The sequence below is a fragment of the Quercus robur genome, chromosome 5, assembly GCF_932294415.1.
Source record: "Quercus robur chromosome 5, dhQueRobu3.1, whole genome shotgun sequence".
NCBI classification, from domain to species: Eukaryota; Viridiplantae; Streptophyta; class Magnoliopsida; order Fagales; family Fagaceae; genus Quercus; species Quercus robur.
In genome coordinates this window covers 43,292,043-43,306,178 of record NC_065538.1, presented here as the reverse complement: position 1 = coordinate 43,306,178, position 14,136 = coordinate 43,292,043, and the positions used below count along the sequence as shown (strand labels likewise).

At 32.1% G+C, this 14,136-nt stretch overlaps 2 protein-coding genes across 4 annotated transcripts; both read left to right on the top strand.

Annotated features, from left to right (window-relative positions):
* The first annotated feature begins 1,868 nt into the window (after positions 1 to 1,868).
* LOC126726023 (uncharacterized) lies at positions 1,869 to 8,437 on the top strand. Of its 3 annotated transcripts, none has more exons than XM_050431118.1 (10): positions 1,869 to 2,179; positions 2,425 to 2,552; positions 3,025 to 3,072; positions 3,216 to 3,329; positions 4,365 to 4,433; positions 4,555 to 4,611; positions 4,792 to 4,947; positions 5,893 to 5,973; positions 6,087 to 6,186; positions 6,789 to 8,437. In XM_050431118.1, exons 1-9 carry the CDS (start codon positions 1,999 to 2,001, stop codon positions 6,150 to 6,152), a joined length of 900 nt encoding a protein of 299 aa, XP_050287075.1. In that variant the 5' UTR covers positions 1,869 to 1,998; the 3' UTR covers positions 6,153 to 6,186; positions 6,789 to 8,437. The 3 variants fall into 3 exon arrangements, with proteins under 3 accessions (XP_050287075.1, XP_050287073.1, XP_050287072.1); XM_050431116.1 differs by lacking the exon at positions 6,789 to 8,437 and adding an exon at positions 6,319 to 6,685; XM_050431115.1 differs by lacking the exon at positions 6,789 to 8,437 and having other exon boundaries at positions 6,087 to 6,685.
* Positions 8,438 to 12,854: 4,417 nt separating this feature from the next.
* LOC126726022 (uncharacterized) lies at positions 12,855 to 13,497 on the top strand. The gene has a single exon (XM_050431114.1). The coding sequence runs from the start codon at positions 12,901 to 12,903 to the stop codon at positions 13,369 to 13,371; it is 471 nt and encodes a 156-aa protein (XP_050287071.1). The 5' UTR covers positions 12,855 to 12,900; the 3' UTR covers positions 13,372 to 13,497.
* Positions 13,498 to 14,136: the final 639 nt, after the last annotated feature.

Sequence of the window (14,136 nt, the reverse complement as noted above, 5' to 3'; positions counted from 1 at the left end):
ATTTTTTAGATTTAGGAGGTATTTTGGTAATTTTTAGGTTTTAGGGTATTTTCGTTCACATTTTAGGTTTTGGGGGTGTTTTTGTCATTTTAAGGTTTATGGGGTATTTTGGTAATGTTTAGGTTTCATGGTATTTTGGTCATGTTTTCGATTTTGAGGGTATTTTAGTCATTTTTAAGGTTTAGGGGTATTTTGGTAATATTTGTGTTTCGGAGGGTATTTCGGTAATTTTTTAGGTTTTGGGGTATTTCGGTAATTTTTTAGGATTTTATGAATACTTTGGTCATTTTGAAGGTTTAGGGGCAATTTGATAATTTTGATTATTGGGTAATTGGGTTTGAATTAAAAGTAATTAGTTAAATGGGTAATAATGGGTCATATCTAAACCCAACCTGAAAATTCGGGTAACATCCAAACTCTACTCGATTACCTTCTACCCATTAAGAACAGGGTACTACTCGGAATATTTGGATCAGGTAGAGTTGGATATTCGTTACCCAATGAGTATGACCATCACTACTTATACAAACACAACATTAGTGGGCTCCAAAGTGAGGCTAGCAAAGCTTGATTGGGCTTGTGGTTTTCTTAAGTTGACAAAAATAAAACTTTGGATTGTTTATATGGAAAACGTTTTTGAATTTTTGGGGTTTGGTACCATAAAAAAAATATAAGTAATTTGAAAATATTTTTTTATAAAAAATTAATAATAAAACCCACCCTAAATTGGAAAATGCTTTTCATTTTTAAATAGCAAAACGCTAACACAAATAACTTCATACCACAAAAAGTCTTCCAATGTTAAGTTGTTAATTCCTCTCTCTCTCTCTTCACCGATAACTGTTGATTGTCATTAGCGAATACATATCCTCCGTATCATTTGTTGTGTACTCTATATTCCACCAATCACAATTTGTCATGTATTGATTTTACTTTCCTTATAAAATAACTGAAGTTTAAAATGGAAAAAATCATTACATGATAAGTTGTGATTGTTGGAACATAAAGTGGTACACAAAAAATGGTACAAAGGATTTGTATTTGTCATTAACTAGTTGTTGATTAACATTGACCAACTGTTGATCATTTTTTCAAATGATATTTTTTACACAAACCAATTGTTTTCCAACTTAAATTTTTGCATAGATTCCAAATCTAGAGTTTGTTGTCCAGTAGTGGTGGCTCTACAGGCAAGCCAGGGTGGTCACAGGACCACCCTGACTTGCAAAAAAATGTATTTGTGACCACCCTGACTTGCAAAAAAATGTATATATATATTTGCCAAAAAAATATAATATGCTAAACTAACTTATTGTGACTACCCTAATAAAAATTTTAAACACTCTAACTTGGGAATTACAAAAATTTGGGTTCAACAAAAATAAAAGTACTACTACTATATTCACAACATTTTCACAATATATTTACAACAAATCTAACATAGTAAGCTGTTACTAATTCTAATATGGGCCAAATACTAATATTATTCAACAAGACCAAATAATAACAAGTGAAAAAATTATTCAGCAAAAAGCTTATTATAAAACAAAAAAGATGAAATTTGTAGCTCGTTCAACTTATTCAATAAAAATAATTTCTAATTTCATTTTTCTTCAAAAAAATGGTGTCAAGAAAAATATCGTGGTAATTTAAATTTCTTAATGATCACCCTAAAAAAAATTCCTAGAGCTGCCACTGTTGTCCAATTTGAAGGTTTTAAATAACCGAAAAAAAAAAAAAAAAAAAAAAAAAAAAAAAAAAAAAAAAAAAAAAAAAAAAACCATAATATGCCATCCTTAAAATTAAAAAAAATAAATAAATAACAAATCCAAAACGACGCCGTGGAGGCTCTATTAACGGAAACTGGAGGTTAACGACGTGGAAACGAACCTGAAATAGCGTGAGAGAGAGGTCAGTAATAGATTCAGTGCGTCAGTCACGGTCTTACAAAGATTTACCAGCGGAGCTCTCAGTTTCTGAAGCTCTCAAAAATAAAGAATGGCGGTTCATCATCATCTAATTCAATTTCCAATCCTATTTCTAATTCCCGCCTTATTATTACTATTCCCTTCTCTCTTCGCTCTCTCAGTTTCAGAAACCACATGTTTGCCTTCACACAACGACGACAACCACATAGCCTGCGAATTGCACCAAATCAAGCTCAAGATCTCTCAATTAGGTATTTTACCATTCTTCCATTTCCATTATTACTTTCTCTTTCATTTTCTCTCTAAATTTTTTAGCATATGCGATTAGATATAGCTTAAATTCAGTAACTCTGATTGTCAATTTCATTTTGAATGTTCATAGTATTAACTATTAGCTAGTATTAAGTTGTTTCATTCTGTTCTTAATATCAGTGTTTTACGATTAGGCATTTTTGTTTGTTGTTTAATTTATGTGATTAATAATAATTGAAAACAGAATCAATTCTTGAAGAAAGCGTGCAAAATCTAAATCAGAAAAGCCTTTACCTCAAAGAGCGTGAGGAGATAATTGAGGCCATGTCACGTAAGATCCAATCTCTGCAGTCTACTCTAGATGCTATGAAGGTTCGTTTCACCTCCACTTTTGGGGGTTTAATATAAACTCTACTTATTTTTCTTGTATGTTATGTTATATGCACAACGAACAATTTGCCATTTTTATACGCACTAGAACCACTACGACGTTTGTTTATTTCAAATCCTTTGAGTAAGGGGCTTTGATTAATTTCACCGACATTATTGTGTTTTTCAATTAGTCTTGCATTGCAGCTCTTGCTTATAATCAAGTTTTTTTTTTTTTTTTCTTGAAAGATCCCTCTTTTTAGTTCCAAGTTAGCTTTTAGTCCTGATTTGGTCTCATCAATTGAGTCTGTCCTTATGAGCAGAAAAATCTACATTTATCGTCTTCTTTGAGTATGTAATTAATTTACTCTTTTGCACGAAGACAGTGATGTATGGCTACAGCTGAAATTTCATGCATAAATGCTTCCTCACATGTGTTATGTGACATGACCGTGAAGTAATTTTTGCATTGCAGAATGAATCTACACGAGCTGATGAAAGGCTCGGTGCTTTAGAAGAAGAGGTATACTTTTGTGTTGTTTGATTTTGCATTTTCCTTTCAATGTTACCTCTGTTGTTTTAAAAGATATGCTGATAAGCAGTAGGGTTAATTGGATACTTATATGAAAGTTCACTGATTTGAGAAGTAGATTTGGTGATGCTTAGGTGCGAAGTCTTTGGGCTGCATCAAGAAAGATCAACTTTGATATTTATAATTTAGAATCTAAAGCACAAGATGCAGAGAACAGATTGGAAAAGGTTACTTCACAAGTTGAAAAGGTCACTACTCGAACTTTTCCAATTTTTTTTTCTTATTTTATTAAATGAATGAGTTGTGGGCCCTGATGCATTTTTGTTTGAGTGGCTTCACTTATGCTTTGGTGCATCTATACCATGGTTTTAAAGTGCATGGAACACAGAGATGATCTTTGACTCTTTTCTACCATAAAGATTCCAATTCCAATGTATATTATACCTTATGTAATTTTTAAAGTTTCTAAAATTTTCAATGAATGAGATGGTAATAGTTGTTGGCATGGGCATATAATAATGGAGAACTGTGGTTATTTGAAAATGATTTTAATATTAATTGCCTATTGTCTTTAATAAAGGTCTAGCTGCAAAGAAGGAGTTCTTATAAACCATACAAATAGGTATCCAGCTTTGAGAATAGGGAGCTCTAGTGAGTAACAGATAGTCAGCGTTGTTTCTTACAAGCCTTTTCAATAAGTTTCTAGTGCTAAACATGTGTCAAGACTATGCAACAGAAATATTCGGTAAAAATTAGAAACAAGAGGCAATTCTGCAGTCACATCTTTTTGGCTAACTTCCATTTTTTGTCATAAGCTGACTGTGGCCTGTGTGGTTGAAATCAACTATATTAAGATTAAAGGAATACAGAATTTCCTTATTGGTTGCATTTGATGTTTATATTGCATCTGTATACTGTGTGCTGAAACACAAATCTATAAGCAGTCAAATCTCCACCCTCTAGACCAATAAATAAATACAATGATTTTTGGTCAGAGATAAAGATTTTAAGGACCAACTAATTTAAAGAAGCAGCAGTGAGATTTTGATTCTTTACTCCTTAGTTTCTCTAAAGATACAAAACCCTGCATTGGGTGTTATTTTTCTCAGGAGCGCTGCTGAAATATCTATTAATCAGATAAAATGCCTCAAAATATATATTTCTTATATATTGACCAACTTTTATCGGTGTATTGAACAAAAAAAATATATGCTGTCTGTGAAGACTTGTTCTTTTAGAATAATTTTGGCCACTAATTTCAGTTGTTTCTTTTCTTTGCTTAGATGTCTGACATTGTTACAGAGCAATGGATTCAAATTCAGCAGCTTGAGCAGGCACTTCAAATTGCTGAAGTATATCTACTGAAAATGACTCTAGTTATATGATAAATTCACCATTTTTTAGAAAGTCAACATTTATATAGAGGTGTTTTGGTACTGCCCTAATCTCTTTTTTCTTTTCTTGGCTTCATAGATGAGGGCATTGAGGGCTCGAAGGCAAGTAGGCTTTACAAGATGTACATTCTTGAAGGTATATTGACTATTTCAAAGTTGTTCAGAGTTCAGACATTTTGCTTTGCATTCAAATACAAACCCATGCAATATCAACAGTCAGACCATCAAGCATTCTCAACAACCAGAGGCATTTCTCATCTTTGCATATTCATTCTAATATATCTTGGTCTTAATTGAACTTTTTTGTGCATTGTAGTTCGTCAACAACCGTTTTGGAAATCGTCCTCAAAATTTGTTTAGCATGCTGGATCCTTATGTATTTGGCAAAAGGTCTTCCTTGAATTCCTACGTCTCTCAAGCTCTGCATCAGTTGAAAAGAGGATTCATTGTAGCTAAAAAGTATCACCATCAGGTCTGTATTAAGTACCTTTCTTGTTAATTTATTGTAAGGTTTGCAAAGGAAATTTCAGTTTTATAATAGAGATTATGAAGCAATTTTGAAATAAACTATGATATTGCTTTAAGTTGTGTGCTTTTCTATCATACTAATTAAAAATTTTCTTTCTTTTTTATCGTAATATTCTAAAGTTTTCTTGAAACTGATGCACTGAAGTATTAAAATTTATTTTCTTTTAAAGCACAAACTACTTAACTTCAGCACTTAATTGAAGATCTCAACCAAATCTGTGCTTAAGCAGTACAGCTCTGTGACACTATTGCCATAAGATTGCAAAATTTGTCCTATATTGTTTGATGATCTCTTCCGACCTCCAAAAGTATTAGTCATGGAGCTGTGAAATATTAAATGTAGCTAACCATTGTACTGTGCTATTTGATCTCATTCAGCTGGCCCATACATGATGATTTCATAGACTTATGTATTGGGGCATGCCTCATTGTTTGCAATTGTTACAACCAAAGAGTGCCAAAGGATTTTTTTATTATTAAATATTGTATTGTAAATTTATTCCCTTGACCTCATCTTATTTGGAATTGGGTCTTAATATTTTGTTCTCAATTATATTCTTTATCTAGAAGGTAAAGACGTGAACATGACAGAAATATTTTGCTCTCTATGTGACTGTTCTGCATATGAACTATAAGGTCATGACATTTTGGAGGAATTTCAAAGCTATTAAAACTTTTCAAAATTTTTAAACTTAATATTTTCATATTTTTACAATATATTAAATGTTTGTACAAATATTACAAGTATATGCTATATGCATATGGATATTGTGTTTCCTAGCAACACCAGCGTTGTGCCATCTTTATAAGATGCACCTATAGTCTAGTCATTGCCTAGACAAAAATATCAATGTAGATATGAATTATGAACTCATAATTTCTTTATCAGTTGCAAGGTTTCATCAAACAAGAAATGGAAAGAAATGAATTTACTGCAGCTTATGCCAACAGTGAATTGGTTTTCTTTTTGGTATGTTGGGTATTGCCTCCTGAATCTTGGAAGTTTTCTTCACTTAGCTTTTTCTAATAAATGCATCCACATCTCAGTTTCTTGTGACCTTTATTAAATTTGCAAATATGCAGGCTTCTGCTCTAATTACTTTCCCAATAATGGGTGCTTGGGTGTTCCTTTTATCACAATTCAGCTAGTTGGACAATGCTTTCTTTTGAAGAGGAGAATGTGGTTAGTTCCTGTTTTACTATTCTTCTTTTGTAATTGTCAATGATCCCATAGCCAGTGAAATATTTTGATTCAGACATTTGTCCATATAATCTCTCTAAAGTTGATCCATTTTCATTGTCACTATACCTACAGTTAAAATTAGGTCTGCCTGTCTAGGACTAGATCTTGGAGAATGTGATTTCTGTTTCAACGATTGTTGCAGAAGCAAATCTGATAGCTACAGTGATTAGGATCAATGCTGTACATGTCTTGTTCTGGATTATGGCAGTAAATTAATGGTCGCAGAATATAAATAGCAGCTTTAAAATTTGAGGCCATTGCCAATATGCTGTGGCTCAAATGGCATTCCACCTTGATTGTGGTGAGAGGTCATGGGTTCGATCCCACTTATATGCATGAGTTACTTTCACAACGTTTAGGATGGGTTATACACATAGACTGCACTTTGTAGATTGGTTATAATCTTGCTATATTGCAACTGCCTGCTTGCTTTGGTGTTTCTGCTTTTACCTTTTTCATTTCTCACTATTTTATAAAGAACATGTTTAACTGAAGTTACTGAATGCTTCTCTGTATTTTCACAACGCCTCTGTTACATTCAGGAGGGAAAAAAATTGTTTTATGTTTTAGGCTTGGGTAAGTAGAACTGAAGCACTTACCAAGGCGAAAAGAAATTTGAAACTGATAGGATGGGTTCAATCTTGTGGGTTTCAGCCAGAAAATTGTAAGAGCCATATTAACCATATGTTTTTGTAAGGAAATTATGTAATAACTCTTGGTTAAGGTTAAAAAAATAAATAAATAAAAAAAAGCATTTCCCTCTGCAAGAATCCCAAGCGTAACTGATTTGAATTACGTGAAACCTTTTTTTTTCCCCCAATGAAGAGGCTTAATTTCACAAAATTTCTGAGAAAATCCAAAATATGCATATCTTTGAGTTTTTTAACAAGATCTTATACTGTACAAATACTCCCATAGCAATTTTCGGAAGGATATATAATTGTCTCCCTCAGTTCACTATCATTATCATAGAGATCCTTCCATTTGTGAATTGTCACATTGGTAGTGTCAAGTAACTCTTGCAAATGCAGATATCCTTATACATCTCAATATCTGGACACAGTTTTCTTTGATTGTTTTATTATCATTTATCAGTCAGATCAACAAGGATTTTGTGACTTTTACCCTTGCATGATTCTCTAGCACAATAACATAGACTATGGAGATTGCCTTATTATCTCTAAGTTCTGTGTTTGTCCTAGAGTAGAAGAATCAACCTATATAGAACATGTGTGCAACTTACTGCACACATAAAAGAAGTGATATGGCAATTATATGAGATGGGAGATGCCAGTTTTGTGGGTGGTTTTCTGGATGAGATTGTTGTTCATATTATTGTCTGGAAATGAACGAGAGAAATGTGGGACAGGATGGATGACGTGGAGAAAGAAAATTATTATGTCTTTCGAGAGAAAACAGATCTATCTGAAAGGAGGGGGGACACACTGACATCCCACTTTCAACTAAAGAAATTGTACTGAATTCTGTCTAGCGGTTCTTTTGCTGAATTTTAATTTGCAACACCAATAATTTGAGAGAGAAAACAGATCTATCAGAAAGGAGGGGGGGACACATTGACATCCCACTTTCAACTAAAGAAATTGTACTGAATTCTGTCTAGCGGTTCTTTTGCTGAATTTTAATTTGCAACACCAATAATTTGAGAGTTCTTCTACAACCACACCAATAATTTTTAGGAATGGCAACAAGTTGGGTTTTTTCATATCCAGACCTGCCCTGCGGGTCTAGACCCGTTACCCAGACCCAACTCATTTAATTAACGGGTTTTTATACGGAGCCTAGACCCGCCCTGATGGGACCCATGGGCCTCGTTTAGCCCAACCAGATTTGGGCCCAAATCGTCCCAACCAATTTTTTTTTTTTTTTTTTTGAATTAAGCCCAAATATTAACTGCTAAGGCTGATGGCTGCCATCAATTAATTCAATGAAGTTTTTCCCATACTAATCTAGCACCTAAACACCTCCAATTTTTGTATTTGAAAATTTTCAAGTAAATCTACAACTGAAAAAAAAAAGAAAAAGAAGAGTTTTCCCCTTGCTTCTTCATGTTAAGCGATAAAGATTCATCACTCAACATACCATTGACAAAAGCATAAAAAAAGAATAAAAAAAAAAAGAATATTCAAATACAAGGCAGATCTGCCAGGGCAGTTTCACAAAAGCATAAAAACGAAAATGAATATTCATTCCAGTGGCAAGACTAACAATTAGCATAACTAGAATTGATACATTGGTTGAGATCCATAGTTTAAGTAGAAAAAACCAACAAAAAAAATTGAAACAAACATCTCAGAGATGACAGAGACTTTAGAATGAATACGATATTAAAAAAAAAAAAAAAAAAAAAAAAAAAATTGAAGAGAAGTAGAGAACAGAGGCGGTGAGAGCTTGGGCCAGCAATGAGATTGAGAATGAGTGAGAGCTTGACCGGCGGTGGTGAATGCTTGGACCGACGGTGAGAGGCTGAGAGCTTGGGCCGACGATGCTTAGGCGGCGATGCATTAGAGGGAGTGAGATTGGGAGTGAGTAATACCGTGTTTGTGTGAGATTGAGAGTGAGTAATACTGTGTTCGTGTGAGATTGAGAGTGAGTGAGGCAATGAAGGATAAGGCGGCTGTGTGTGGCTATGCTTTGTGTTTGTGCGATCTGAAGAAATGAGTTAGGGAGTAATAGACATAGCAAAACGGGTTAGAATTTTTTGACCCGACCCGGCCCGAAAAATACCTGACCTAAACTCGATTTTTTTGACCCGAAGTAAAAACGGGTTGACTTGTGACCCAACTCGTGTTTTTTGCGGGTCAACCCGAACCGACCTGAACTCAAACCATTTTTTAAAACTTTTTTTTGGGGTAAAAAAATAAAAAAAAAATAAAGAAAATATTGGTTTAATTGTTTGTTGTGAGTTTTAAGGAAACAATTGAGACATTTATATAACTATATGCAAATTAATTGAAAGATGAATGATTCAGCATTCTGTAATAAGTAAAGATTTTTAGATATCAAATAGCAAAGTACATGCCAAGATAACCTGGTTATAGTACAATTAAAAATATAGATTTAAAATTGTAGACATGTATGAAAAATATTCACAAGTGTGAAAATAGTAAAGCCAAAGTATCAAATTAACATAAATTATGACAATTTTATGTCTAAAATAAACGGCTTTTCAAAATAAATTATAATATTTCCTAGAGTGTATGTTGCTTAACAATAATATGATATTCATAAAAGAGATCATGTATAAATAAGTAAACAATCAAATTTTAATATATATCTCAAATTGAAATAGAGTGCCAACCACAATTGATAATAGATTATAAAATTAATTTTCAAGATTGTAAATTTCTTATATGTTTTTATTCTTTGTCAAATGAATTATCCAATAAGTCATTTGTAATTTTGTTTTATATTTTAAGCTGTTGATATTGTGTAGAAATAAAACTTGTGTATTTTTTTTTACTTATTTGTGTTATTTTGTTTTAGATAGCAATGTTAGGATTTGTATAATTTTAAAATTTATTGAATAAGTATTAATAAGTGTAATTCATTCTTGATATAAGTGATGAATTCAAAGTAATGCATTTTACATCCAGTAATTTGTTGCTTGACTTTCTAAATGGCAAATACGTGTTGTTTTCTTTAAAAAATAAAATAAAATCATGTGAAAAATACAGGTTAACCCAACCCAACCTGATCCGTAACACGATTGACCTAAACCCCTTTTTAACTCGCTTAAAATGACTCGTTTTTGACCTGCAACCCATTTGACTTGCAACCCGATTGACCCGATCCGAACCGACTGTTTTGCCATGTCCAGGAAGTAAAGACCTTAGGGTTTATAACTATATATATATAATTGGGTTGGGTTTGGGTCTGGGTTCGGGCCGGGTTTTGATAAAACCCGAACCCGACTCGGGTTTTTTTTTTAAAACCCATACCAGACCCTATTCTTTATTGAATCGGGTAAAATCCAACTTAGGGTTGGGCCGGAGTGAGTACTCGCAGGTCTGGCCTAAATTGCCATGCCTAATAATTTTAGAGTTCTTCTACAACCACACCAATAATTTTAGAGTTCTTTCAAGGGAAGAAAACAATATGTTTGTCTTAATATGGTAATTTTTCTCTTTGCATTAGTATAAATGAGACCAAGTACACTGGGTTCTTAATTCCAATGACAAGAGCTCATCATGCAAGGGCTCATCATTCGAACCTGGTTCGTTCATTCAAATCATTCGAAGAATTGCCAATGTGCTACGACAGACGGATGTCATTCTATATTTATCTTATTTGTTTTTACTTGTGTATTTTCATTCATAAAACTATATATATTTTATCTTTTTATTTCTTACCTTTTTAAATTATCAAACAAAGTGTTATTTATACTTGGACCCAATTTTTATCATTGTCTTCACCATATTTGCTATTCTCTTCTCTTCTTCTTCTTTATTTCTTTTCTTTTCTTTTTAAAGGAAACGGACATAAATTTTATTGATTTATAAAGCTGAGTGTAAATGAACATATATATTTTCTGATTTTAGAAGTAATGACATTTTAATTTTGTTTCTAATAAACAAAAAAATATATTATTTTTGTCCCTAAAGTTCACATGAAGCTCATTTTGGTTCTTAAACTATTAAAATATTACACTTTTCGTCCTTAATTTTTTTTTTTTTTTTGGTTCTAAAAACTATTGAAAAAAAAAAGAAGTTCTTTATTCGTCTCTAAACTTTAAAAGATCTTTCAAGTTGTCCATGTGACCAATTGTTTCACGCCACATCTTTATCTCATCTATGTGTTATATATATATATATATATATATATATATATAAAGTGTAATAATCCAAGTAGAACATGTCAAATTCTCTAACATTAAAAATGATCACCTCTTTTTATAATTCAATATAATTACAACAATGGGGGAGGGAATTCAAATGCTAGTTTTTCTAGTAGATAAGAGTAGAGTATGCCACTAAACTCTTCTTTAAAAAAAAAAAAAAAAAAAAGACCATGCCACTAAAGCGCTATTTTTAAACCTAGATTGTTCAAAGAACTGTAAAAGAGATAGGTTTAAGGTTTTTGAGATCAGATCGTGATGTTGTCATAATTAATTAAAATACAAATAAAGATATTTAATTTGTAAATAATAGTAAAATTGACTCAAAAATATTTAAAGAAATTTAAAAAACTTTCATATAAATTTTCATGGTTTAATAAGGCTAATAGAAAATAATAAAGCATTAATAAGAATAAATTTATCCCTAAAAAAAGACTAATTTTTTTTAGTAATTATAAAGTAGAAAGTGTTTTAATATAAAATAAAATATTATTTTTAAAATTTATAAATAGTACATTCACAAGCAAAAGCACAATTCTAAAAGCAAAAGTAAATTTAGCAAAGAAAATAATTCATTAATATTTAATATAATAAAAGGAAAAAAGTATTAATGATTTAAAATTACTATAAATATAATAATAGTTATGAATAAGTCACAACCAAGCAAAGTGGTTTGTTGGTCACCAAGGAAGACAAAGCTTTATCAAAATAGTTGACCTGGTTGAATCGGCAAATGGTTTAGCGGTTCTTCGATTTGACTTTCGGTCATCTCAAAATCCACTCTTTTGAGCGATGAAGAACCAATTTAAGAGTTAGTTCATGGTTAACCCAATTGGACCGGCCATTTTGGTTTAGGTTAAAAAAACCATGCATAAGGCTCTTAGTAAAAAAATAAAAATAGTGTCACCTAGTTAGAAATTTGAGATAGAAGTTTACAAGAATTGATGGAATAACAAAAAATGTAAAGTGTTCAATAATTTAAAGACGAAAAAAGATTTTCAAAACTTCAACACCCCAAAATTAAAAAATTAAAAAAAGTTATAATTAAAAATATTAAAAAAAAAAAAAAAAAAAAAAAACTTCAATCGAACTTTAAGGACTAAACCAATATTTTTGCCTTTATAATATGGTAATTTTTCTGCTTGCTTCGGTTATGAAACTCATTTTTGTCTTAGATTTGTTTAAATGGGTTCACATAAATTGGGTTCTCAATTCCAATGACGAGATCATCATGCAATAACATAGGCCCATTAAAAAAGAGAGAGAGAGAGAGAGAGAGAGAGAAACATATTCCCCAAATGTGATTTGTTCAATAGTTTAAAGAAAAGGTTAAAAAAAAAAAATCAAAATTTCAGCACCCAAAAAAAAAAAAAAAAAAAAAAAAAGCTCCAATCTAAATTTAAGGACTAAATAAAAAATTTTGCCTTTATTATATGGTAATTTTTCCGTTTGTTTGAACCCATTATTTCATTCAAATAATTGCCGAGGTGCTCCAACGGATTTCATACAATGTTTATCACAATCCTTTTACTTATCTTAGATACGGGACCTTCAAAGAAATTTGATCTCAATTCCAAGCTAGCCGAACAACAAAGAGTGCTTTCTAACTTTTCACCAAGCCAGCAAAACCACCGGGGGAATTGACTATTGAGTCGAGTTGACCGGTTGTGGTATGTGGTCGATTGATACAAGTGGTGTCGGCCGTTACAGAGAGAAAAAAAGGGTAAAATAACACAAATTAAGAGAAATTGAAGGTAAAAATAAAATATCAGAAATCCTTATTCATTGTGAAAGAAATAATGGAAGACACAACATGGGAGCAAAGACTCCAAGCTCTAACCCATATCCTAACCAGCCCCACAAACACAATCACACCAACTCTTCACTCTCAGTTCTTTATCTCCAACCAAATCCCTTGCTACCTCAACTGGGACTATCCTCCTATCCTATGCAACAAGTTCAACTCAACCTTCCCTTCTCTTCACCTAAAATGGGGTTTCTCTCTTTTCCTGAAAAGGGTCTCCAGATTTGGGCTCCCACAGACCTCATGGAGGTCCAAATGCCCATTCCAACAGCCTCCACCGTTGATTCTGGCAAAGGGAGTTGAGGAAGCTCAGTGGGGTGAAGAACAAAGGAGACAGTATGTGAGGAAGAGGCTGAGCAGAAAACGACTTGGAAGTGATGTTCACCCTTTGATTCCTATCTTGGTTCCAAATCTTTTCTTGTTCTCTCTTCTGCTTTGGAAACCATTTCCGGATAGAGCTACCTAACAAATTTATCCTGTTTTTGCACCCACGGGTACTTTGTAAATGTAAATTTCAAATTACTGTTTTCGCATTAACAGGTGTATGTTGTTGCTTCGAATTTTGGTTATAAATTGAAAGTGATTTATTCTATTCGTCTGTTGAATCTGAATTAGATAGTCATATATGCAGTAAGGCAAATGGGATAGTGGGAAGATCTATTGAACTTCTATTAGTATTAGCAAGTCCATAGGCTATAACAAAACTTTTTTTGACGGAAGGCTGTAACAAAACTGATTGCAAAAGATCGTGGTAATTTCTATGGAACTATATGATGTGGAATGTAAATCATTTGATTTTTGGCACATTATAAGAGTTCTGAAATTTTGGAAAAATGTGTCGTTACTTTAAATAATCATGCCAAATTGTGAAGCAAATTGAGGAGAGAAATAACCCAATTTTCTAACCAAAAAAAAAAAAAAAAAAAAAAGAATCCGGCTTCTAATTCTAAATACTGTTTCGAACCTTATTTTGGTTTCCCCATTGGAATTAAAATATTTCAATATTAGTCTATTTTGGTTTTCAGTTTTGGGGTTACCGCTAAAGTTGTATATTTATATATATACACACACACCTAAGTTTGCATCATACGAGATTATACCATATCAAATTATTAATTCAAAATCAAATAATATACATACTTAATATCATAATTACATAATATAAGTATATAACATGTCATATATGAGTATATTTTTGAAAAAAAAAAAAAAAAGAAGAAGAGAAAAAGCT